At 41.1% G+C, this 27,214-nt stretch overlaps 1 protein-coding gene across 3 annotated transcripts in view; it reads left to right on the top strand.

Annotated features, from left to right (window-relative positions):
• Positions 1 to 27,214, top strand: part of STPG4 (sperm-tail PG-rich repeat containing 4) — a 38,535-nt gene that overhangs the window by 9,176 nt on the left and 2,145 nt on the right. The window contains exons 4-6 of one of the 3 annotated variants that reach the window (XM_041757166.1): positions 2,297 to 2,381; positions 6,140 to 6,204; positions 6,780 to 6,800. In XM_041757166.1, coding sequence (XP_041613100.1) covers positions 2,297 to 2,371 — 75 coding nt within the window. In that variant the 3' untranslated portion in view covers positions 2,372 to 2,381; positions 6,140 to 6,204; positions 6,780 to 6,800. Of the gene's footprint in view, positions 1 to 2,296; positions 2,382 to 6,139; positions 6,205 to 6,779; positions 6,850 to 26,197; positions 26,303 to 27,214 lie in introns of those variants that run through there. The other 2 variants (XM_041757165.1, XM_041757164.1) reach the window with 2 other exon arrangements.

The following is a 27,214-nucleotide window of genomic DNA, read 5'->3' as shown; positions in this document are numbered from 1 at the left end:
CTCTGGGCAAAAGTTGGCCACATACCTCTTTGGCTTCTTGCTATGTCTCGCTATAGTGTTCTTATGATTCCTTGTTATCTGGTTAGCAATTTCAGATCATTTTTAAAACTCTTGGTTTGTTAGCTTTTAATATTTTATTCCTCATTTGTAGTAATTGTCTATGGTAGGAAAGTTCATCAACCAAATAACATAGCTTGCCATTAATAGGAACCAGAACTTTTTTTCCCTTAGAAATATACTGTGAATCTTTTCCTCACCATTATATATTCTCTATATCATTTTAGATAGCTACATAGTATTCTACTATATGCACATATCCTAATGTAGTCACCATTTTCTGCTGTTAGTCATAGAGTGGAATTGTTGGGGAAAGGTATGTAGATGTCTAAGTCTTTGGAGATGCATTGCCAAAATACTCTTACAAAGTGTGCTATCCTGCAACTCTATCTTGCAGAGTGGAATAAATCCAGTACCATTTTACATCCACTGTTTATGGTTTCAACTAAAAACACAGATCAAAGGACTTACATAGGAAATTTTAAAGTATAAACTTGAAATCAGTATGCCAGGGGAACTTCAAACAACCCCAAGTCAGCTAAGCAGAGTTTCCCTACAATGAACAGGAAAGGGAGAAGATAGTGACTGCTCTAGTCTAAAGCCAGTGAGTCAGTCACTGTGTGGCTTCAGCACTTTTTTTTTTTAATTTTTTTTAATTTTTTATTTATTTATGATAGTCACAGAGAGAGAGAGAGAGGCAGAGACACAGGCGGAGGGAGAAGCAGGCTCCATGCACCGGGAGCCTGATGTGGGATTCGATCCCGGGTCTCCAGGATCGCGCCCTGGGCCAAAGGCAGGCGCCAAACCGCTGCGCCATCCAGGGATCCCAGCACTTTTGTATCAAAGGGTAAAAATGAGTTATATTCTCTCTCCTTTTTTTTTTTTTAATTTAAATTTTAGATAGTTAACATACAGTGCAACATTGGTTTCTGGAATAGAGTCATGTTCTCTTATAATCCAACTGAAATAGATAATCTAAGAAAGAACAAAAGATATGAACTAGCAGTTCACCAAAGAGACATACCAGTTACTTAAAAAAAAAAAAAAAAAAAAAAAAAAGCACAAAGTGATGCTTGGCTTCAACTAATAATTAAGCAATGAGAAAGGAACAAAAGTGACTAGACATAATTTTTTTTGCTTGTCAGATGATCAACAATTTAAGTTTGATGATACCCATTATTGGAAAAGCGAGTACAGAAACAGATATCTCACATAATGTTTGTATAATACACATTGTTGCAAATATTGTGGAAGGTAATTTGGTAATTCCTAGCAGTTTTTTTTATTTTTTGAAAAATTTTATTTATTTATTCATGAGAGACCCAGAAAGAGAGACAGAGACACAGGCAGAGGGAGAAGCATGGGCTTCCATGCAGGAAGCCCAATGTGGGACTCCATCCTGGGACCCCAGGATCACACCCTGAACCGAAGGCAGACCCTCAACTGCTGAGCCACCCAGGTGTCCCTATTTTTATTTTAAAGAGAGGGAGAGCTAGTGGGGCAGAGAGGGCAGAGGGAGAAGGAGAGAGAGAATCCCAGGCAGACTCCCTGCTGAACGTGGAGCCCAATGTAGGACTTAGTCTCACAACCCTAAGATCATGACCTGAGCTGAAGTCAAGAGTTGGATGCTCAACCCACTGAACCACCCAGCACCCCAAAGGATCCATTTTAATGTATTCAAAAGACATCCTTGAGAATCTAAGATTGAGAAAACCTGGCCAATTCATTGATCATTGTTAACTGTGTTGAAAAATGAATTCAGAGAATTTGTCTCAGGGACTGGGACCCACTTATAGTTCTTAGTTCGTTTGGGGCTGATGAAAAGTACAGGGTACTTGCAATTTTAGTATATGTGCTGTTAAAGTGAGCACTATAGGGTACTTGCAAAATTAAGGACCATGTCATTGCTAGCATGAAGCAGGCTTCTTTTTGAAAAAGTTCTGTGTCATCTGTTTCTCAGACCCAAGTCTGAGCAGTGAATCAATGATACTTTCATATGACATAAGAGACTTTACTTCTCAGAGAGAAGGTATATTTGATGACATTTCTACTAGTAGGGCCTAAAAATATTACACCTACCAGCCCATTGGTTGCATTCACCTTATGATTATTCTGCTAGGGCTTCTAAATGGATGAACAATCTATTCTCTTCCATTCCACCTACTTATGGATCCAGATTTTCAAAATATTGTCATACCAAGGACCTAAGAAGTTTTGTTTTTTTTTTTACTTTTTCCAGTTTTCTGACATTGATGGTGCTGGTACAACACAACTGAATTCAGTATCCACACTAATATCATCTTGCCATATTTGATGACTCTAAGGTATTGTAAGATTTCTGAGTGCCTAATTAACATGGATTGAAACAATTAGCTAGAGTCGGGTATTATCGTGGGCACATTGTCTAGATTCTCTGAGCCTTACATTACAAATGAACTGAGAAGCATATATAGGAATTAGGAAAGTGAGTGTGTATGTGTGTGCACCCGTGTGCACATGTGCATGCACATATGCATATACATACGTACACATGCACATACACATCCTTTTTTAAAAAGATTTTATTTATTTATTCATGAGAGACACAGAGAGAGAGGCAGAGACATAGGCAAGAGGGAGAAGCAGGCTCCACGCAGGGAGCGTGATGTGGGACTCTATCCCAGGACCCTCGGATCACAACCAAAGGCAGATGCTCAACCGCTGAGCCACCCAGGTGCCCCACATTCTTTTCTTTTCATATACATTCTTTTTGGTGTATATGTATATTCCGTTAGACCCAAGGATAATGGAACCACCCAGATAGCTTGCAACAAGGTCGGCAATGCGCAGAGTAATACTTTCTTATAAGAGGCAGCTGGATATTTAAGACTTTATGGAAAAAAATAGCCCTCTCTCAGCTATATTAAATAGCAAAGAATGGCCAATGCCAAGAAAGTAGGACAAGTATAGAAGCAATAGGTTACCAGTATTCCTTTCTAGATTAATGCTAAGACTTTTTCTATGAGTACTTTTATTACGTAAATCTTTTGTGGTTGCTGAGTATAGAGCAAACAGCAGCTTAAGGGTCGTTTTTTTCCCCCCACTTTTCACTTCTTTCTTATTTCTTCTCCTGTATATGTGGGTATATGTACAAGAGAGAGAGAGCACAAAAACAGTGAGCATAAAGCATATATGGACAGTTTAAACAGAAAGCAAATATCCATGTAACCATCATCAAAATCAAGAAATAAAATGCTGTGGCCCCTAAGAAAGCATCTGTTTAAAATTCATTCCTGTGCTCCCATGGCATGATTAAACAAACAAACTCATGTCTCTTTGGTATTTACTATGTTGAGTAAGCAATTAACAAGGCACAGGTGCATCAGGACAATGTATGTATTTCATCATAAAATCTATATTTACTGTTCTTATCACTGTATCCACAAAAAGCTGCCTTTGCAATCAAAATTGTATTAATATGCGAAAGAGGGCAGCCCAGGTGGCTCAGCGGTTTAGCACCGCCTTCAGCCCAGGGCATGATCCTGGAGACCTGGGATCGAGTCCCACGTTGGGCTTCCTGCATGGAGCCTGCTTCTCCCTCTGCCTGTGTCTCTGCCTCTGTCTCTGTGTCTCTCATGAATAAATAAATAAAATCTTTGAAAAAAAAATGTGAAAGACAGCTGTGGGGTTAAATATGATAGCTGAACTTCCTTGTGGCAGATAATGCCAGGACATGGATGCCTCATTTTCAGCAAAGGCAGTATTGTATTTTTAAACCTGATTTTAAAATAATAGGGGGTGGGGGAGATTGTTCCCTTGAAAGAAGGAATCTTCCCAGGATTTTGTAATACAACTCCTCCCTCCCAGCTCCTTCAGCATAAGAAGTTCTAGAGGTCTAGAGGTCCAGTGAGTCTTCGTTCCTCTGGCTTCCAGTTCTCTTCCTTCTTTTCCTCCCCTCTCACATATCCCACTCTCTGTCTGTTTAGGTTCCTCATGCTCCTTACGTCATGAACTTCTGGACTACTATCTATAGATAGAGAGACAGTGGAGTCCCCCAGGTAGTTTGCAACAAGCTTGGCAGTGGGCAAAGAGACGGTCTCTTCTGCAACATTCTTCTCCATAAAATGACCTTCCTTGGCCCCCTTGAGGAAGTCCTGCCTTCCCTAAAGCCCCACTCAAATCTCACTGTCTTTGCCATCTTTAGACCACTCAGGTGGATTTATTTAATTATTTCCCTCTGGCTTTACTGAGGTATAATTGAAAAAAATGTGTATATTTAAGGTGTATATGATGATTATATATTGTTATGCATTATGTGGGAGCACCTGGGTGGCTCAGTTGGTTAAGCATCCAACTCTTGATTTCAGCTCAGGTCATGATCTCAGGGTCATGAGATCGAGCCCTGCATTGGGCTCTCCTTCTCTCTCTCTTTGTCCCTCATGCCCCTCAAAAGAAAAAGAATCTATATTTTGTATGTATCATGAAATGATTATGACATCAGGTTAATTAACACATCCATCACTTCACATAGTTACTATTTTGTGTGTGTGTGTGATAAGAACACATAAGATCTACTCTCTTAGCAGTTTTCAAGCATACAATACAGTCTTAACTAGAGTCACCATGCTGTACATGATAGCCCTAGAACTTATAATAACTGAAAGTTTGTACCCTTTGACAATCATCTCCCCATTTCCCCACCCCCAGCCTCTGGCAACCACCATTTATTCTGTTTCTATGAGTACCCTTTTCTTTTTTAAGACTTTATTTTTAAACAATCTCAACAGCTAACGTGGGGCTCGAATTCACAACCAGGAGATCAAGAGTCACATGCTCCACCAGCTGAGCCAGTCAGGTGTCCCTATGAGTACTCTTTTAGATTTTACATATGACAGATACAAAACAGTATTTGTCTTTCTCTGGCTTATTTCACTTAGCATAATGTGCTCCAGATTCATCCATGTTGTTGCAAATGGCAGGATTTCTTTTCACATTGGAATTATATTCCTGTGAGATATGTATATATACACACATACATACACATACATATGATTCATGCACATATATATAGCATTTATATCATATACTCATATATCATATATATATATTTATTCATTATCATATATATACTCATTATCCACTCATCCATCAGTGGACACTTAGGTTTTTTCCAGAGGTTGGCTATTTGTAAATAATACCACAATGAACATGGGAATGTGTAGATATCTCTTTAGATATGAATTTTGTTTCCTTTGGATATATACCCAGAAATAGGATTACTAGATCATATAGTAGTTCTATTTTTTACTTTTTGAGGAACCTTCATCTTATTTTCCATGATAGCTGCACCACTTTACATTCCTACCAACAGTGCTCAAGGGTTTCCTTTTTCCCATATCCTGACCAACGTTTATCTCTTATCTTTTTTTAAAAAAATATTTTATTTATTTATTTATTTATTTATTTATTTATTTATTTATTTATTTAAGAGAGACAGAGGTAGCAACAGAGAGCATGAGCGGTGAGGAGAGAAAAAGTGGGCACTCTTGTCCTCTTCCTGACCTTAGAGGAAAAGCTTTTAGCTTTTCACCATTGAGTATGTGAGGTTAGCTATAGGTCACTTAGTTGGATTTAATTCATCTCTCCCAACCCCCAAGTCTCCAACTTATAATTTTTTAAAATAGTATTTTATATTAGAATTGTTTGTGTATGTGCCTTCTCACTCCTGCTGGTCAGGGACCGTATCTCTCTTACCATTGTGTTTCTCCCCATCACACCTAGCAGTGCTTTACCCACAGAGAAGCCTCACTAAATGGTACTTAAATGGATTTGTTGAATTAGCGCTTTTAAAATACGGTCAATTGTTCAGCATTTTTCTATGCATCAGCATCAGCTCAGGCACATTATCATAAAATTTACCATGAAAAGTGGTGTTTTGAAGCTCCATCTTTGAAAATGTACTTTTTCCACTGTTAAGATAGAGAATAAATTATATAATGCTGTATAGTCATAAAATAAAGGATTATGAATGACAGGTAATAAAATAAAGTGAGCTTAAGACCTGTATTAATCTATTTTTGGTGTCCTTGTCCATTCTATGTAGTCAGTTAAGCTTTCACCAGGGCAATATGATCTACTTCCTGCACCAGTTCCCAAGCATGCTTCCAGGTAATTATATACTTATTAAATTGCTTTTACTAATTTCACTCATGCCTTTTTATTTACATTCTTAACCAATACTAATGGCTTTTAAACCTTATTTATGTTCATCATATCTAGATTAGCATTTTTATTTTATATTTTTAAGATTTTATTTATTTATTTGACAGAGAGTACAAGCAAGGGGAGCAGGATAGGGAGAAGCAGGCTCCCCACTGGGCAGGGAGCCTGACTTGGGGCTTGATCCCAGAACCTTGGGATCATGACCTGAGCCACCCAGGCACCCCTAGATTAGCATTTTTTTTTTTTTAAATTTATGATAGTCACAGAGAGAGAGAGAGAGGCGCAGAGACACAGGCAGAGGGAGAAGCAGGCTCCATGCACCGGGAGCCTGATGTGGGATTCGATCCCGGGTCTCCAGGATCGCGCCCTGGGCCAAAGGCAGGCGCCAAACCGCTGCGCCACCCAGGGATCCCTAGATTAGCATTTTTAAATGCTTAGTGAGAGACAGGAAATAAGTTAACAAAGTTCTCACGTTAAAAAACAGATTTAGAAAATCATCTTTTTTTTTTTTTTTAATATAGAAGCTTCGTATTTCGTTCTACAGTTCAAAGATTTCCAACAAGCTACTTCACTCCTGTAAGTATATTATAGACAATTAACTCATGATGAATTTGATGTTTAAGATATGCAGTGGTTCATTCTGATATATCAAGATTAATATTTTGTTATCTGTAGTAGATAAGCAGAGAATGATTAATGTAATTGACTTGAGATATACTTCAAGTGTATCTGAAGCTATACTAGGGATTTCAATATAAGTAACCCATTTGTGTCAAGTTACAGAGGAAAAGTAAAAGCTCCTTTCCTTTCTGTAGGTCTTGACTCATATCACCTGCTCAGTGAAGTCATCCCTAGTCACCTGTTCAGAATTTCCTGTGCTCTCTTTCTTGCTTTATTTTCCTCCATACTGCTCATCACTGTCTGATACACTACACTCAGACATTAATCTGTCCTATTTTATCTGTCTTCCCCACTGGAATGTAAGCTTCATGAAGGTGGGGATTTTTGTCTGTTTTTTGTCCTGCATACATAGCACCTGGAAAAATGCCTGGCACGTGGTATTATTGACTTAATGAATTAATAAAATCATCAGAGATATTTGATAGATCATTGTATTAACAACAAAAAGGAAAAGTATCTCTGGGTTCTTTAAAAAATGTGAAAATGCCTTCCTGCATCCACCGATTTCCAAATATATGTTCATGTGTCATGATAAAAATGAACTTTAGATAATTAACTATTAGGATGCCAAAAAACAATTATATAAACATTTTGAAGTATTAAGTATTAAGGCAATATGAAATTATTCTGGGGTGGTTTCATGGACTTGAGTTACCTATTTGTAACTAGAAACCCAGGGGGAGAAAGACATACAGTGAACATCTGAAAGAGGAATTTAGGTAACAGAGTTCAGAAACAGACCCTGGACTTATATAAGATTTTTATATTTGATAAAGATGGTATGACAAATCAGTAGAGAAAGGAAGAGATATTTTATGCTGGACAGTTGATTAAATAACTTAGAAATTAAGTTAGAGTCTTCCTACCACATATTGAAATAAATTCCATGTTGATAAAAGAATTAAATAAACCATAAAACCAGATGAAAATATATTAGCCCATATCTAATTTTAGGATAAGGTAGATTTTTCTGAGATAAGAGCAGTGGTTGAACTGCAAAGGAGAAGTATTTGGTTTGGTCACATAACACTTAACATTTTTTGTATATCAGAAGACAAACTGTAAACAAAGTTAACAGGCAAATGCAAATTAGGAAAGATATTTTCAACAGATGTGGTAGATAAAGGGCTAATGGCCTTATCTAACAATCTCAAGGGAAAACATCAATAGAAAAGTAAAATAGATGAAGGCCATGAGTGGACCCTTCATAAAACAAGAAGTTCAGATATCCACTAAAGGTAAAAAGTTGTGATCCCACGAACAAATGTGAGAAGTGAAAAAGCTGATTGAAAACTTTCTGTATGTGGGTGGTGTGCTGGGCTGAATAATGGTCCCACAGATGTGTTCATGTCCTAATTCTTAGAACCTGTGAATGTTACCTTGTGTGGCAGAAACTGCCCTGCCCATATGATTATGTGAAGGATTTTGAGATTAGGATTGTCCTGGATTCTCCAGTGGGCCCTAAATGCGGTCACATTATAAGAGGGAGGCAGGAGGAGATTTGAGAAGGAGCAGAAGACAATGTGGCCACAAAGGCAGAAGTTGGATTGATGCGACTACAAGCCAAGGAAGGTGGCCATCACCAGAAGCTGGAAGAGGCAAAGACAGACTCTCCCCTAGAGTCTCCAGAGGGAGCAGCACCCTGCCAACACCTTGAGTTTAGCCCAGTGACCCTGATTTCACACTCTGGCCTCCAGAATTATGAATCAAACTCTGCTTTTTTATTGTTGTTGTTGTTGTTGTTGTTTTTAATATTTTATTTATTTATTTACACACAAACACACACACACACACACAGAGGCAGGGGGCAGAGGGAGAAGCAGGCTACATGCAAGGAGCCGATGTGGGACTTGATCCCAGGACTTCAGGATCACACTCTAGGCCGAAGGCAGGCGCTAAACCACTGAGCCACCCAGGTGTCCCCAAAATCTGTTGTTTTAAGCTACCATATTTATAGTAATTTGTCACACCAGGCACAGGACAGCAAGATAGATGGGGAGTATGTCCCTTGGATTTCACAACGGATTGATGGGAGGAGGACATGGGAAATTCTTCCTTTGGGTAGTCCTAGACCTTTTCTCTTGGACATGACAGTAGCTTCAAAATGACTCCTCAGCCTCCAGCTTAGAGTATAGGCCAGTTGCCAGTGTTCTGGGAGCTAAGTCTGGGAAGAGGCTGGGGGTCTCACCGTTTGATATGTGGAGAAGTTCACTTAATTCCTGTTTTGGGTAAAAGCTCCTGTCCTCAGAGTGCCTGGGGCTCCTGTGTCCAGTTCCCTGGTGCAGTCTCCCAGAAATGAACCGCGTGCCCTGCCTGCAATGTAGGAAGGGAGTGAGGAGGAGATACCTGGAGAGAAGAGGTCTACCAGTTTCTTCTACTTTCAATCCCCACCTGCCCATTCCCACCTGACAGGGGCCTCATTGCCTAAAATTCCTGACCTTCTCCTGAGTTCTGTGAAGCAAATCAGCCTGTCCCCCTGGAAGGCCCTCTCCAGGCATGTGGGCCTCGGCTCTCTCTCCGCTCTACTACATAAGGTACCATTCCTCCAGGGTGCTTCATGTTTTCCCCCAGTATGTACTCTCTGTTGGCTATTCTCTCTCTCTCTCTCTCTCTCTCTCTTTCTCCCCCCCCTTTCTATGTGTGTGTGTGTGTGTGTGTGTGTGTGTGTGTGTGTGTGTGGAATGGGAGGCGGATAGTTACACCTTTCTTATTTGATGGGAGGAAAGGAAATAGATGCATATGTACAGATGGCTTTGGCAGCAAGCAGTCAAGACACCTGGATTCTTTTTTGCTGGGTAATGACTCTGTTCCCCTTGAAATATATGCTTTAAATGAATGCTGTGAGCTAATGAGCTAATAATGATTTGCTTACTATTAGTGAGAAGAGACTCAATAGTTCTCAATAGACTCAATAGTCCTGTCCAGGTTAGGTGTCCTGGACAAGCAGCTGGGGATGTGAAATGGCTCAAGCCAGTTGATTCTGATAGTTTTTGCCTTTGTTCTCATTGCTTTTACGGAGAGATTTTTCGAGCTCCTTATTCTGCCATTTTCATTGATGTCACCTCATCCATTCTATTTCATAAATAAAAGTGATTCACTGATTTGGAACATCCTGTCCTTCAACAAAGTGAAAAGAATACTTTCATGGAAAATGTTTTAAGACAAAGAAATAGCCCAGGGCTGTGATTCATGTCTGTCCTAAACATGCATTCCCAGAGCAGAATGTGGGTTTGGTTTAGATCCACAAACTTGTAAACTGCAGAAAGCAAACTCCTTTGATCCCAACAGTGGGAGATGACGGTGTGCTCTGTGAGAATGGTGTAGAAATGCTGCTTACCATTCTTAAACCTTTTTGAGATAAATGCAGTAATCTTCAGGCCATTACAGAATGCTATTTAACCTTTATCCAAAAAACTCATTTGATTGATTTTGTCATTCAGTTTAATTGTTCTAGAAATTGACAATACAATCATAGAATTGTTAAAGACTCTTATTTTTTTTAAGATTTTATTTATTCATGAGAGTCAGAGAGAGGCAGAGACACAGGCAGAGGGAGAAGCAGGCTCCATGCAGGGAGCCCGATGTGGGACTCGATCCTGGGGCCCAGGATCATGCCCTGAGATGAAGGTAGATGCTCAACCACTGAGCCACTTAGGTGTTCCCTATTAAAGACTCTTAGAACTGGAAGGAACTTTATAAATAAGCTACTGTTGACCCTTGAAGAACATGGATTTGAACTGTGTGGGCCCACTCATGTAGGTTTTTTTCAGTAAACTCAGTATATTCAGTAAATACATTATAGTCCTGTAAATGTATTTTCTTTTCCTTATGATCTTAATATTTTTTCTTTAGCTTACTTTATTGTAAGAATACAGTATATAATCCATACAACATACAAAATATGTGCTGACAGTATATTACTGGTAAGGCTTTCGGCCAACAGTAAGCTATTAGTAGTTAAGTTTTGGGGGAGCGTGAAGTTATACATACATGGATTTTCTATGTGTAACCAGTGCCCCAGCCCCCACACTGTGCAAGGGTCAACTGTATTCCATTAGCATTGATGATGATAGCCACCATCACTCATTGAAGTGTTTTCTGGTGCAGATGCATTTAATCCTCGCAGCAACTCGGTGGGTTAAGTATTGTGGTTTTTTTTTTTTTTTTAAGATTTTATTTATTTATTCATGAGAGACAGAGAGAGGCAGAGACACAGGCAGAGGGAGAAGCAGGCTCCATGCAGGGATCCTGACCTGGGATTCGATCCCAGGTCTCCAGGATCATGCCAAAGGCAGGCACTAAACCACTGAGCCACCCAGGGATCCCAACTCGGTGGGTTAATATTTCACCTCTACTTCACAGGTCAGGAAATGGAAGTTAGTTAACAGAGGTCACACGGTTATTTAGAAAGTAGAGCTGTGACTTAGACCCTGTCTATGGTGACCTCAAAACCTGGGCTCTAAGCTGTGCTGCCTAGTGCGAGCGCATGATCAAGTGACTTGCTTAGTGCCTTTGGACATTTAGAGCTGGTCTGGGGTCAAATCCAAGTGGCAGACATTGTGTTGTCTCTGGCGTCACCATTCCTCACTGATGACTAAGGCTTGTTCATGGGCCCAGGTTGCCTGCTTGACCCTTTTTGCAGTAGAATGAGTTCACAGGCAGAAGGCTTCTCTCTCCTAAGAGGTCCATCTGCCAGCCTGCCTGCTCGGCCCTGAGTATCTAAGATCCTTAAAATGAATGGATGCAGCTTAGACTCCAGCTGGAAGCCTTGCTACATTGCCTTTTCTTCATTTGCCATATTTTTTCCCAGAGACACCTTTAGGATGTTAGAACTTCCAGTCTTTTCTCAGCAAAGTTTCTTTGGACTCACCTGAGTCTAGCTAACTGCAACAGAGGTTCTTTCATCTATTCTATACATCTCTTTTCGGTGGCTGTGTATGGGAGGCCCTATGCTAGGTAAGTATTGTTGAGTATTCAATGGCAAATGACACATTTTACCAGGGCTCTCCTTCTCTCTTGAAGGGCAAGGACATCGTTAAGTCAATAACCAAACCCAGGTGTATCCATATAAGCACACAGGAACCTACGCAGATTAAATGAAAGTCCAGGGTTCACAATGCATGTGTCTGACTGGTGTGGGACCAGATAGCTTGGCATGTACCACTTGAAACGTGGAACCCAAAATTAGACACTTGTGACTCAAGTTTAATATTATCTGTTGATAGAAGCACATGTACCTCCTTCCTCCCAAGAGCCATCTCCAGAATTACTTTCTGATACACTCAGCAGGTGCTGACTCCAGGCTGAGGAAGGAAATAAGGGCAGGAGTGAAGAAAAGGCTTGAAGGAGGAAAGAGACACCCATACTTATCCCTTCAGAGCCTGTATCCTAAGCCAAATTCAAAAGAACCTGATCTCCTGCTAGTTGTCCTCTTAGGCTTTGAATCTAAAGGCTTTTCCACAAGTCATTTATTAGTTGACAGGCCCAGAAGGGAAATTTGTATTTTTATGTCCCCACCCACTGCAGCAATGCCTGAAACTCCATAGGTAGAGATTTTTAAAAATTTAATTTCTAAGTAATCTCTACATGCAGTGTGGGGTTCGAACTCATAACCCCTGAATTCAAGTGTCGAATGCTCCACCAAGTCAGTCAGGCCCCCCCCCCCATAGTAAGGATTTTGATATGGCAGCCTAAGATCTGAAATGAGACATGTGCCACTCTCAATTTAACTGTAGAAAAATCTTTTGGGGGGATTTCTCCTTTTCACATGTCCTCTTTTAAATGCAAAAGCTCTTAGAAGGAGAAATATATTGATCCAATTCATACTGAGGAATTAGTGACTTATTAGATCCCCCACCTCCACCCCCATCCTCCAGGAATATAGATGAGATGACAAGAATTAGGATACTGGGATATCCCTATATCCTGGGTGAATTAGGATATGGGGATATCCCAGTATCCTGGATGGCTCAGTGGTTCAGTGTCTGCTTTTGGCTCAGGTCATGATCCCGGGGTCCGGGGTCCTGGGATCAAGTCCCTCATCGGGCTCCCCTCAGGGAGTCTGCTTCTTCTTCTGCCTATGTCTCTGCCTCTCTCTCTGTGTCTCTCATGAATAAATAAATAAAATCCTCTAAAAAAAAAAAAGAAAAGGAAAGAAAAGAAAAGATATCTGGGATAAAGGAAAGTCAGTGAAAAGAGGAAGAATTATAAGAAGGGGATTCCAGTTTTTAGATTTTTATATCATTAGCTGTTTGTTCTGTACACAAAACATGTGTTACAGTTTCTGACATTAACCTAAAGATAATTCCATAACAGACTCTACAAAATGAAGAAAAATAAAATTCACAAAGACTTGCTCTGTTGGGAAGTTTAGTATATGTGCTACTGAAGCAAGCACTCTGTTGGGAATTTTTACGGATATTTTCCTTATCAAATAGAAAAGTCTGTTGATTCTTATGGGAGAATCCAATTTTGACATAATTGAAGATGCAGAGTCAGAAAAAAATCTACAAGAATGAATGTTAAATAAATGTATTTCCTGCATATGTAGAATATTTGAGTATCAATTTGAGTATCCTTGCTTCATTATAATCATGGTCATAATAGCTACTTGAATTTAAAGTTTATATTTTCTATTCTAAAAGTAATAGATGACTTCCTTCTCAGGATTGCCAATTGGCCATATGATCCCTTCTCACTCTCAAATCCCAATAAAAATGGTAGAAAAAGAATAAATAAATCCACGTGGACAAAGAGAAAAAAAGGGAAACATTGGCAGACAAAAGATTTCAACAATTTTTGGACAAAGTAGAGGAAGCCACCAGCTAAAAAGCAGGCATGGGGTGGTCCAGAAGAGATGGCAGCCTGTTTATCTCTTAGAACTGCAGAAAAGCTCAGGACTTGGGGTGGGGAAAATAAGGTGAGGCATAGGGAATTAGTTGAACCCCAGGGAATTAATTGAAATGGTACATTAAGTCTGGTGCTCCCTTTCTTCTCCTAATGTAAAATGCTGCACTTTGGACATTTGACCCCAAGCAAAAAATTAGTAGAATTTATCCTCTAGAAAAACTCAGTGTGGGGCACCTGGGTGGCTAAATCATTGAATGTCTGTCTTTGGCTCAGGTTGTGATCCCAGGGTCCTGGGATTGAGTCCCCATCAGGCTCCCCGCAGGGAGCCTGCTTCTCCCTCTGCCTATGTCTCTGCCTCTCTGTGTATGTGTCTCTCATGAATAAATAAATAAAATCTTAAGAAAAGAAAAGAAAAGAAAAGAAAAAAAAAAGAAAAACTCAGTGAGCTTAGAGGAAAGAGAACCACATCCTTATATTTAGGGAACCCCAGGAAAAAGACTGGCTCACCGTTCAGTTGCCTGATCTCCACATATCCCAGCCACATACCCAAGCCTCCACCAGGCAACTGTGAAAAGCCTGTAACATGAATGAGAGATGGAAGTAAGACAGACAGAACAATGGAAATCTGGCTGAAAACAGAATGCATTAAATAGAGGGAAGATTTTTTTAAAATCCACTTAGTATCCACAAAGAGAGGAAGAAAGGGAAAATTATTTTCAACTCAGAAGTCTGTGATCAGTCAATCAATCGTGAAGACAAAAATAAAGGCATTTTCCAACATGCAAAAATTAATAAAAATTGCCTTTCTAATACCCTTTTCAAAGAAGCCACTGATGGTAAAATACAGCAAAACAAAGGAGTAAATCCAGAAAGAGGGAGGCATGGGATCCAGGATAAAGTGGGTCCACACTGGGAGAACAGTTAAAGATGTCTGAGAGGGAAACTAATCCACTTTGAGAAAGAAATTAAAGATTTCAACTTCATGAAATCTTGCATTTTGGGGTAAAATTTGCAATTTCACTTTGAATTGGATTTGCATTTTATGTGCAATGTACTATTAAATATCATTTAATAATGACAGAAAAACTGACTTACAAAGACGCTGTCTGTCTGCAATGGTGGATGCCAGTATTAAGTAGGGAGAAATGTTTGAATAGGATATGATTTTGTAAGAGGTCAGTTTATTGGAGAAGTCTGACAACTTTGTTTACATTCACAACTTTGTTATACAAGCACAATGGTGCTGAATACTCAGATCAAGAGACTAATGCTAACATAAGACTCAATGCATAAAATCTTTTCTAAATTTGGGCATCATTTTTTATGGATTATCACAAATCGTATTTATTAGTGTAGAGGTGATATACAGCTTCTTCATCTAGATTGCCAACCCTTTTAAAAACATATTACATTCATTTACATCTTTGCCAGCAATCAAGGGAGTGCCCATCTCATAAGATTTATATAAATTTTATCACTAATTTTTAAAATATGTTAATTTGATAGTAAAAGAATGGTATCTCATTATTTTAATTTAATCTGTAGGATCTGAAACTACACATTCTAATTTTTTGTTAATCAGTTATTTGTGGTCCTTCCTGAATACTTTCTAGTCATGGGTGGAGTTTTAACATTCTTTTCTGTCAATTTGTATAAACACTATAGTGAAAAGATAATAGCACTTGTATTTGCTGAAGCTTTTCAGGGATTTTGCCTTTTACTTTCGTGTTTTTATAGAGAGAGACATTTAAAGTGTAAAATGTTGATGTCAAATTAGTTTGTCATCATCTTCTGGAATGTAAGTTCCATGAAAGGGGGGCCATCTTATTCATCAATGCCCAGAGCCTAGTACAGTGCTTGAAAAATGTGTTGAATGAATGAATGAAATTTATGTATATTTTCTTATTTTTTCTACCACTTAAAAAATTCCCTCCAAAGACACGTTCACTTTAATTTTCTTTCATGTATTTGGTGTTTTGATTTTTTAAACAATTCTTTGATTCTCCCAAAATGTGTTTGTTTACAATTGCATGGTAAGGTTGTGCTGTCATTTGAGCCCGACTGACTTAGGACAGGTTGCCTTATTGTTGGTATACCTGAAGCCTACAATCACCAGAAATCTGATCTTTAGATCTAGTGTAATATAGTATGACCCATAGACATCTACGGAGTCACTCTAAACCCTTTTGAGAATGAGGCAAGTTAAAAAAGATGGATACATATAGGTGTGGATCTCCTCTTCCTTTCTTTCCATAATCTGTGAAAAGTGGCCCATTGAAATTTGTTGATCATTCATGCATAAAATCTCCAGGAGCAGTCAGTTAAAAGATGAGTAAATGACCATATGAATGCAGAGCAGATTCATGAGAGACACACAGAGAGGGAGGCAGAGACACAGGCAGAGAGAGAAGCAGGCTCTCTGCAAGGAGCCCGATGCGGGACTCGATCCCAGATCCCAGGATCACGCCCTGAGCTGAAGGCAGACACTCAACTGCTGAGCCACCCAGGCGTCCCTGCATGATTTTTTATTTCTAAAAAGTACATTAACTTTGGATTTGAAGATCCTCTAGGATCATAAGTGTCTGAAGGCCTCTCAGTGTGGAGAAGCTGTTCTCACTTGTTAAAAAACACAGCCTTCTTGGGAGCTCAGTGGGTGGCTCAGTGGGTTAAGTGTCTGGCTTTTGATTTCAGCTCAGATCATGATCTCCGGGTCATGAGATGGAGCCCTGTGTCAGGCTCCACAGCTCAGCAGGGAGTCTGCTTGGGATTTTGCTCTCTCTCCCTCTCCCTCCACTGTGTGCACTCTCTCTCTCTCAAATAAATCTTACAAAAATAAATAAAAAGCCAAACCAAAACAACAACAACAAAAATCCCCAGTCTTGTTTGTGCCAGGGATTCAGTCAGTGAATTACATTTTGCCCCAAAGTATAGGTAGCTCTTAAGAGAAGCCATTGGTAAGGGATTTGTTGGGTTGAAAAGTGGTTTTTAATCTTCAGATTACCAAGGTGAGGCTGTATACTCATTGGCTATTTCAGTTATTATTGAAGTAATAATAATTGGTTATGGATCAGTACAACTGTTTTTTCCATAGTAAAGACTGTGAGGAGGATATTTATGTGAACATTTTGGGATAGAAGCCGGGAGACATGGTCTACCTTAAATAAAAAGGGCCTTTTTGCATGCATAAAAAAATTGTATTGGCAACTTCTGCCACTTTTTAGCACCTTGATAATAATGACCAAGCCTTGTAAATCCCAAGACCTAAAGGTATAGTTGCTTCATAGCAGGATTTTTCTAAAGAGGAGAATACTGCAACAAATCCTGGTCATTCTTATCCAAGGGAGTTGGACAAAGTAAAACTTGTCATTTGTGGGTTTTCCTCCCCTTGCCCTTCCCTTTAATTGATTCAATTGCTTTCATAAATGACCCACATAAATCTCTCGACCTGCCAAAAAATTGCGTGGATTTTGTTTCCTCTTGGATGTGTTTCCAAGGGTGGGCATTAAAGATATCAGAGATTCTGCACAACCTCTTTGAACATACTGGGGCCACAGGGTAAAGAGGGTAAAGAGGACTAAGGAAGATTCTATTTTTCCAAGTCTTTTTCCCCTGCATCTACTTGGCATGTGGACCATACAGACCCAGTGCTTCTCTTGTCTGTTGCTGGTGGTAACTGATACAACCCCTTGAAAGGCAGTTGGGCATTATGTTATCTTGTGCTGATTCCATTTTGAGAAAATCCTCCTAAAGTAATAATTTATAGACAGAAATATTCATCTATACAAAGATGTCATGAAGGGATTACTTATAATAGCAAGATGACAACAGCAGCAATGTAAGAAAAATTATGAAAATGCAGGAAATGCATCAAATCCAGTTAGTGACTATGTGGAGGTGCTGTGATTAAGGGTGATTATTTACCTCCTTTCTTTTCCATTACTTTTATAGCTTTTCAAAATATGATTTTTAGAATTCAGAAAATAGGCGGGGTGTGCCTGTGGATCAGTTGGTTAAATGACTCTTGATTTCAGCTCAGGTCGCAATCTCAGGGTGGCATTGGGCTGGCACTCACCTCCTTGGGATTCTCTCCCTCTCCCTCTGCCCTTCCTCCCACTCTTATGTGCACCCTTTCTCTCTAAAAAAATAAAAATAATAAAGATATAAAAAGTCAGAAAAGAGGTAATGTTTAAGAAAAAGAAAAAAGAAAAAAAGGAAAGAGCCATTTGAAGTGTCTGAAGAAAAGAGCCGTCAAAATAGTGTTTGAAGAAAAGAGCCATCAAAATGGTCAACATAAAAATATTTTGTTACTTAAAAAAATAGCGCCACTTACTACTATTTAATTAGGACTCAGTCATCCACATGATTTGGGGCTTCCAGTGATTTGCTGAGCAGATTCCTTACAGTTATTAATTCTCACAGCTGTATATAAAGTGAAAAACAAGACATGCACATCTTTCTTGACAATAGGAATAAAATCTGACAATGTCAAATGAAAATGAGTTTCTTTTATTTGATGACAGAAATATTTCAAGATGTTTCTGTATTTCTTAAAACCTGACAAGCCTATAAAGAATAAGGAAAGGATTAGATAAACAGGAAAGAGTCTGTACAGATAGGAATGAGCGTTATATGATTTGTCTGTTTTAGTCACATTTAACAGCAGTTTGAAAAGGGGATAGCAGATCTGTGCCATACTCTCTGCATTAAAACTAGCACTATGAAAGAATGCTGAATCATTCCAGCTGTTTTTGCTTTTACGAAATTAGTTCAATTAAGAACTAAGCTGATAGTTGAAAATTCCACAAGGAACAGAAAAATAATTAGTAAACATGGTCAGATTGAGTCAAGCCAAACAGATTGATTTCTGCATGAATGAAATCTGAAAAATGATTAAAGCAGGTCCCAGTCTCAAATCTCCTCAAAGGTGAGTTCACTTGTAGGTAACATTTTTGGAAAAATACAACCTTTTAAATACAGCAACAGATGTACTAGGATTTTTTATTAAAAGATATCCTGGCAGTTTTTCTTTTTAAAAAGTTTGTGCAGCTTTTCCAGTGGTATTAACACCAGCAGAGTCACATATCCCTGTTTGGCTGCAGGTGTAAAGAATTTCCTGCTCTCTTTTCTTATAACAATATCTTGAGAGGGAACAGGAAAAAGAATCTAATCGGTAGGATTTTTTTCAGTTGCATGTGATAGAGAAGCCCATCCTGACTTGGCGTAAGCAAAAAACATAAAACATAAAAGTGGGATGGAATTTATTGGTGCACACAGCTTCTGGGACTTTTGCCACTAATTGACCTTTACAACCTTTCGGGCATGCTGTTTATGGGCTGGGATGACGGCCCATGAGCAGCCCCAGGTGCAGCACCTGCCTGCCCAGCCAGGAGAGTGTGAACATTCAGGCTCTTTGGTTTTTTTTTGTTGTTGTTTTGTTTTTTTAAAGATTATTTATTTGTTTATTCATGAGAGACAGAGAGGCAGAGACACAGGCAGAGGGAGAAGCAGGCTCCATGCAGGGAGCCCGAGGCAAGACTGGATCCCAGGTCTCCAGGATCAGGCTGTGGGCTGAAGGCGGCGCTAAACCGCTGAGCCACCCGGGCTGCCCATAGGCAGGCTCTTTGGATTGGCCAGGTGGCAGTCATGTGCCTGCCCTGGGCCTGTCGCTGTGATGGGGAGCTGCCTAAGGTCCTGCGTCCAAGTGCGGCCTTGGATCTCTGACCCCGGTGCAGCTCTGCGGTCCTCTAGAAAAGCGAGGGTGGGCCAGTGAGCGCTTGCAGCAATGCTGAACTGCCTGGGGGTCCCCGGCAGGTGCATTCCTGTAAAAGCTGCATTTCTAGGATGGGCAGGTTTGCGATCTCTCAGTGTTGCCAGCCCCCTCGGCCCCTACCAGGAACCCCGACTGCCCTGGTTTCCCTCTCTCCGCAGAAATAAACGGTACCGAGCTACACCTAAGAGGTACGATCAGTTCACCATTTCGCAAATGTGAATAACTTTTGGTCTGATAGTTTTGCTTCTACCCTAGGCGACAGCACTCATGGCTCCCTGAACTTGTAGACCAATGGTTAACAGAATTTTAGAGTTTTGTGAGTTGAGTATCCTCAGCCACAGGCCTCCTCTTGAATTCCCAGAGAAGCAGTTGCAGGTTCTCCCGGCACTCACCACCTTACAGCCCTTGCAGGGGCCCCTGTTTCCTTTTCTGGGGCCACATATTCCAGCTATTACAGGCATGCAGCCACATTTTGGGGGAGATCCTTTTTACCACCCCATCTAATAATTTCAGTTATTGCTGCTTACTACTTGTGTTTTACATGTGTCTGGATAGATCTTTGAGGCCACAAATTTTATTTCTGACCTTTTCTCCAGGTATGATTCATTGAAAGTTGTGCCTAGAATCAATGGGGACAGATCGTGTGCTTTTTCTTAGGTTCCCTCTAGCTTTGTGATTTTAAAGAAAAAAAGCTTAGAACTAAGCAGTGATACCTCTCAGCAATGAGAAGCAAGGTCAGTAACTGGCTCTCATTCCCACAAGTGAGGGGCTAAAGCATTTGTTGGTAGCCCACCCAGCCTCACTTCTCATGGGCCGCATGGAGGTGATGGCGTTTCCCACCTGAGGCTGCAGTGAGCACTGGGTGAGAGTGGGTTCTGAGCTAGAGATGGCACAGGATTGGGCAGCTGCCCGGGGAGTGGCGAGGGTCCTGGGGAGGTCGCGGTGGGCAGCTGAGCCTGCTCCAGACCAGGCAGGAGAGGCCAGGGGCCCTGAAACCTGCAAACCAAAGGGGGCGACTTGCAGAGATTGGAAATACAAAGGTGACACTTAACATTTTACACCTGCAGTTAAACTGTAAAACCATTCTTAGTGTTAAGACACATGTAAAACATAACGAAGTGGTAACTGTCTTGAGAAAGTTGAATTTCAGGTCCCTATTTTTTTTTTTTTTTTTTTGGACTGGAGCCTAGGCACATTTTATTTCTGTGATGCAGTGAATTTGTCTGAATGGTTAACATGAATGGCATGTTCCTCCCTGGGTGGCTTTCCTAGTAATGCTTCTGTACAAACCCTTCGTCCAGCCTCTTTGTCTGCAAACTCCACCCGCTCCTTACTCTTTAGGTCTTAGATCCTTTGTAATTCCTCAGTGGCGTCTCAGGCCCCTCAGACCAGACAGTTTACCCTCCTACATGCTCTCCTATAGCATCCTATCTGCCCCTTTGTGTCATATGCCACACATTTGTCATAGTTTTGTTTTTTTAAAAAATTTTTTATTTATTTATGATAGTCACACACACACACACACACACACACAGAGAGAGGCAGAGACAGAAGCAGGCTCCATGCAGGGAGCCTGACGTGGGATTCGATCCAGGGTCTCCAGGATCGCGCCCTGGGCCAAAGGCAGGCGCTAAACCACTGCAGAAGCAGAGACCTCAAATAACAATATCATAAGTGAGAGGACATATATCTGCCTTGTATAAATGTCCTGCAGTTTAGACAGTTTAGAGCTGGTAAGATACCTCAGCAGCACCACGTTTCTGCGTGCTGCTCTGCTGAGAGTGGCTTCCATTCCCATGGCCCCAGAGAGCTAAGCACATAATGTGGGATCAACCAAACGGGGTAGGGGAGTTGGGGGGAGATGGAGAAGCTGCCCTCTCCATAAGGATGCTCTGGGGTTTGTACACACCTCTTCACCTCTGGCCTATTGGCCAAGAAATTAGTCATGTGGTCACACCTAGCTTCAGGGGAAGCTGGGAAATGTTGCCTTTATGCTGGGTAGACATGTGCCCCTTTAAAACTTGCTCTTGTACTAAGGGATAGAATGGATATCGAGAGACAATCACATACCACTGTATTTCCACTTCCAACGTACTGTGTACTGGCTGAATGAAGAAATGGGCTGAGCACTTACGAATTCATTTGCTAGGGCCTCCCTAACAAAGTACTACAAACTGAGTGGCTTATACAACAGAGACTTATGGTCTCACAGTTCTAGAGGAAGTCCAAGATCAAGGAGCCAGCCAGCAGTGTTGGTTCTTTCTGAGGGCTGTGAAGAAAAATCTGTTCCGTTCCTCTCTCCTAGCTTCTGGTGGTACACTGACAATCTTTGGCCTCCTCTGGTTTGTAGACTTCTGCCTTCATCTTTGTGTGGTGTTTTCCTTGTGTGCGTGTCTGGGTGTCCGAAATCCCCCTTTTTTTAAAGGATAGCATTCATCTAGGATTAGGGCCCATCTTAATAACCTCATCTTAACTAATTATAGCTGCAAGAACTCTATATCCATAGAGGCTCACATTCTGAGGTACTAATAATTCAAAATTCACAGGAGCTATGAATTGTGGGGGACACCATTCAGCACAACTCAGCACAATAAAAATTTGTAGAGTTTGTGAATTTTAAGGGGATCACAATTGAACACATAGTAATTTGGGATAATCTCATCTACCCTCACACAGTCTTTTCAGAGGTACCTGGCATTTTGCTGCTCTGGGATGCCCCAGAGTGATACATCTTTTAGTTCCAGAGCAGAGGGGCAGAGATTAGCCAGTCCCACTCTCCCAGCCCTGGAGGAGAAGTGTGTTCAGTGGCGGCATGGCAGGGCTTTCCAAAGGCCTATAATGGTACTGAGAGTTATTGCTCACTGGGAAGCTCTTTCATGGTATGGCAGGGTCCCTGGAGCACTCCAGAAAAGTCAGTGGGGTCTGTGCATTCTGAGCCCTGTGGCCCACTGCAGTCACAGTTAGCACAGGCTGGTCACAGCAGGGCCTAGTGTAGAGTCTTGAAGCCAGGCAATTAGCTCAGCCCTCACTCAGCACCATCCTAGCTCCTCACATGTTTTGGGATAAAAAGAATCCCTCCCTGGACTGTAAACTCCTCTGAGGTTGAAGATAGTATTTTATTCATTTGTGCTATCCTGTTAGTTAAAGTTGCTCTTGAGTAGAAACTCAATTACTTTTTCAAAGGGAAAGAAAGATAATATCATCTTGTCAGGAGTAATCATGCCCCAAAGCAGAAGAATGGGTAAGGATGAAAGGTTTCCTGTAGTTGCTTTTGGCAGCAGGTCCTGGGACCCTAGGAAGGTGACAGTTCTGTCCACTTGTGGCACCAAATGTCAGTGGCCTTTGAAAGGTGTACTTTTGGGAAACCCAGGTTGCCAAATCGTGATGCTAATGAAAACAAGGGTTAAGAGATGGCTCACCTGATTTGTGAGAGAGGTGCTTGGTACTGTCTGATGAACCTGGGTGCCACCCTCCACCCATGCACCCTACATAAGGTGAATCCAAGCTCTGGGTCATACTCAGTCCCCAGTCAATGAGGGAGCAGCCTTCCTAACCATTCAAATGTTCTTCATCTTTGAAACATCCTCCCGTTGTTCCCTTCTCTCTACTCCTGCTCTGCTCACTCACATTGTCCTCAGAATCAGGGACTCTGCTGGAGCTGCCGCCCACCCATTGCAGGATCTTGGCCCAATCAGTACTTCTCACATAGAACAACATGCCTGTGGCCTCTGGAATATGAATTTGGGCCTGTATCCACTTCCCTAATGTTGGCTCTTAAAAGATTCCATCTGATGCAAGTGGGGCAAAGAGCACGCAGTCATTTCTTTTCTGCCCCAAGTCTTGGGTCCTTTGATTTAGATGATCAAGCCCATATGGGGGGGCTACTGGGTGGCACTGGCACACATCAGCACTTTGCCAGGCCTGGCACCTGGACTCCCAAGGAGCTCATGATACGGAAACTTAGGAAGGGAAGCCACGTCAGGCTTGAGGGGAAGGGGACATGTGGCAGCATTTCTTAGCCATCCTGCAAGTGGTTGCTGGTAGGCGGTTAGTCAACAGTAGCGCACTTAGCAGGATCTTTTGTCCCAGTACCATTCTCACTTAAAAATACTGCATATATTATGGCCAAACCAATTGAGGGGAGGTGTTGGTTGCATAGACTATTCCTGACAGATTCCCCTGAATTTCTGTGCCTTGGTTTTTATGGCAGCTCACATTTCTCCAGTGGGAGTGCAGAGGTCACTCCACTCATGCTTGTAGCAATCTCTGTCCCACGTATGTATCAGTTTCAAAGTGTTACTGTGTTCATCTCTCTACCATGAGTTGTAAAATTATGAGGGGCATCCATCTCTTGATTATCAGACTTGTGCTTGACCTTTAATAACTCCATTCATGGAAGAGTAATTGAGATGGCAGCCCAAACTACACGGCTTTGCCACCCACAGGAATGAAAGGGAAAGCTTTGCTCTTAAATCCCTTGGAAGGTCTGCAGTTGAACACTTGTTCTGCTGAATCTGATGGGCTAATTTGCAGCCCAGCCTTAGTGATGATAAAGATCTTACAGGACACATTTCTCTGTTCTAACCCTATTGTTACTTTTATCTTTTTCTCCTTTGCTCATTTTTCATGTTCATTTATCTATAAAATAGGTATATATATATATATATATATATATTTCATGTCTCAAGAGCACTCAAGTCCATTGTAGAAAATTTAGAAAATGCAGGTAAGAAAAACAAAATTCTTTTTACACAACATGCTGCCACCTGGGGAAAACAGCCGGTGAACATTCCATTCCTGGTTTTTATGCACATTTTTTTAAAGCTTGCATTTTCACTGAAAAGTATTTGGAAGTAGCTTTATGTCTGTAAAAATCCATCACTCGACAGCTGAATGGATGTATCACAGTGTACTTAGCCAGCCACGCATTATCAGTCATTTAGTTTGTTCCAACTTTCATTTTTTTAAAAGATTTTATTTATTCATAAGAGACACAGAGAGAGGCAGAGACACAGGCTGAGGGAGAAGTAGGCTCCCCATGGGGAGCCTGATGTGGGACTCGAGCCCAGGACCCCAGGATCACCACCTGAGCCAAAGGCAGATGCTCAACCACTGAGCCACCAGGTGCCCCTCCAATTTTCAATTTTTAGAAAAAACATTTGTGGCCAAATACTTGCACATGTTGTCAATTGTTTTCTTAGGATGAATTTCTAAAAGTGGAATTGCTGGGTCAGAATAATAAACATACATCATTTCTAACTTTGTATTGTAAAAACTTCAGAAATACATACTACGTAGACACAATACTCTATCAAACACCCATGCATCCATTCAACAATTGTAGCTCCTGATCAGTGTGTATCCCACCCACTTTCACTAGTCCCTGCATTATGTAGGAACAGATCCTAGACATCATGTCAGAAAGATTCATTTCTACTAAATAGCACAAGTAATTAAAAATGGGAGAGAAAAAGTGAACTGCCAGAAAGAAAATAAGAGGTTAACGTCTTGTCCACATCATCCACTGCGATGTTTGGGCTCTTTCCATTTCCCCTGCTGTATCTGGCCTAGGACTCTTCATGTGTCTTCGGATTTCTGCAACAATCTGGTAACCAGACTCCTTTCTCCCCCTCTCACCTGATAGGTATAGATGTTTACAGGCCCTTTCGTATCTTGCCAAATTGCCCTCCAGAGGGACTAATCAAATTTATACTTGCACCAGAGTCATAGAGGAGTGTCCATGCTGGTGGTTAAAATTTGGGGTCTTCCTTCTTTTCTTTTTCCCCTCTTTTCATCCCCCTTCTTCCTTTCTTCTTTTTTCATGAATTTTGAAGACCCCCAAGAATCATATCCTTCGGGTTTTTTTTTAAATATTTTGTTTATTTATTTATGAGAGATGGAGAGAGAGAGAGAGAGAGAGAGAGAGGCAGAGACACAGGCAAAGGGAGAAGCAGGCTCCATGCAGGGAGCTCAATGTGGGACTCGATCCCGGGACTTCAGGATCACGCCCTGGGATTGTTGGGTGCACCGCTGAGCTACCCAGGATCCTCCATATACTTGTTTTAATGAGAACTTATTCAGTTATTCATAGAGGTTAAAATTACTCCCAGCCACCTGCCATTTCCTCAGTGAACAATTGTATTTCCTCCTTGTGAATTGCCTTTTAGTAATTTTTCCATTAGGATGATCATTTTATGTTAATGTCACAACATTGTGCTGATGTCAGTGAATTGCTGTGAAGACTTGTTTGGACTAAAATAACACATATTACACTCAGGAAAGAATATGTATGTTTTATAAAGCTTAACAGCTCAAAGCAGCAAGTCGTTAACAGTCTGAAGGGCAGGTATGGAGTGAGGCGTGCCAGTGTGGGGCAAGACGGAGGGGGACTTTTACAGGTCACTTAATCTTCAGTCTCAGACACCCACAAGGCAGGTAAAGCAGGTAAAGCAGGTATTATTCCCATTTCCCAATGGCTTGAGCCAGCGCACACCTTATATAAGATCCTCCAAACCCCAGTCTAGAGATTTTTCTACCATATTACAGTGATCCATATGTTTATTTGTGGAAGGCAAATAAAGCATTATAATATAGCAAATATTAGTAATTATAAAACACTCTTTTTCCCCCTTCCTATAGCATGAAGGCCCAGGACCAGGGCATTACGACTTGAAAATACCTCCAGCAAATTCCGTTACTTCTTGTTTTCAGTCCAGAGTACCTCGATTTCTGCCCTCTTGTTCTGTAAGTACTCTGAAAGATGATGATTGTAGGTTCTGCAACTGGGGTTGGCGGGGGGTGGGGGAAGCAGTGGGGGTTGGGTTAGAGTTCTCTACAAATCTAGTGTGTATATGGTATCTGATTGCTTGTCCAGGTGGGAAAGAGCACAGAGCTCAAAAATCTGGCAAGTCCCCAGTCTGTCTCAGGCTCAGAGTGGCTCCAGATCCAAAGACCATAGTGGAATTTCGGGTCCAGTTGACAACATGCAGCATAGTAATTAGCTGTCAGCGTGTTCTGATCTGGATGCTCTGTGGGAAAACATGTTTAATGAACTGAGGCAAGCAGTGGGCAGTGGCTGGCCCCATCTACCCAGAACCGCTTTGTGTGTCTTCTGGGAGCAGGAACATTATTATTGAACCAAAGGGGACCATTAAGGCACAAGCAGTCATTCTGCCCCCAAGAACTCAGGATAGAGAGTGAAGAGGGTCAAGTCCATGGAGAGACACAGACACGTTGGAGGGGGAGGTGTTTTGAGCCTCAGAGGCCTAGAGAAGACCAAGAGAAATTGCAAAACATAACATGGAGCTGATGAACAATGGCTATTTTTGTAAAAAAAAAAAAAAAAAAGCTGATAGTTTTAATTCCCTTGGGCTTGTTCCCAGTCTTCTCCCCAGTTTGAAAGTCCCCAGAACTCACTGGTATGTTGCCTTATTTGAGGTGGTTTGAGGAGACAGAAATACAAATTCTGCCAGTAAGATAATGGGCCCATCCCAGGGGTTCAAGGAAGGGTGGGTGTCCCAAGGTGGCATCTTTAGGATCTTGCTCCAGAGCTACCAACTCTGGCCCAGGGTAGTGTGTGGTCTTTACCTGGAGGACTACTGGGGAGTCCCTGTTGGTAAAATTAAAAATGGATCAATAGCAGGAAGTGGTGGATCC

Source organism: Vulpes lagopus, chromosome 5 (assembly GCF_018345385.1).
Source record: "Vulpes lagopus strain Blue_001 chromosome 5, ASM1834538v1, whole genome shotgun sequence".
Lineage (NCBI taxonomy): Eukaryota > Metazoa > Chordata > Mammalia > Carnivora > Canidae > Vulpes > Vulpes lagopus.
This window is presented reverse-complemented; position numbering and strand designations above follow the sequence as displayed.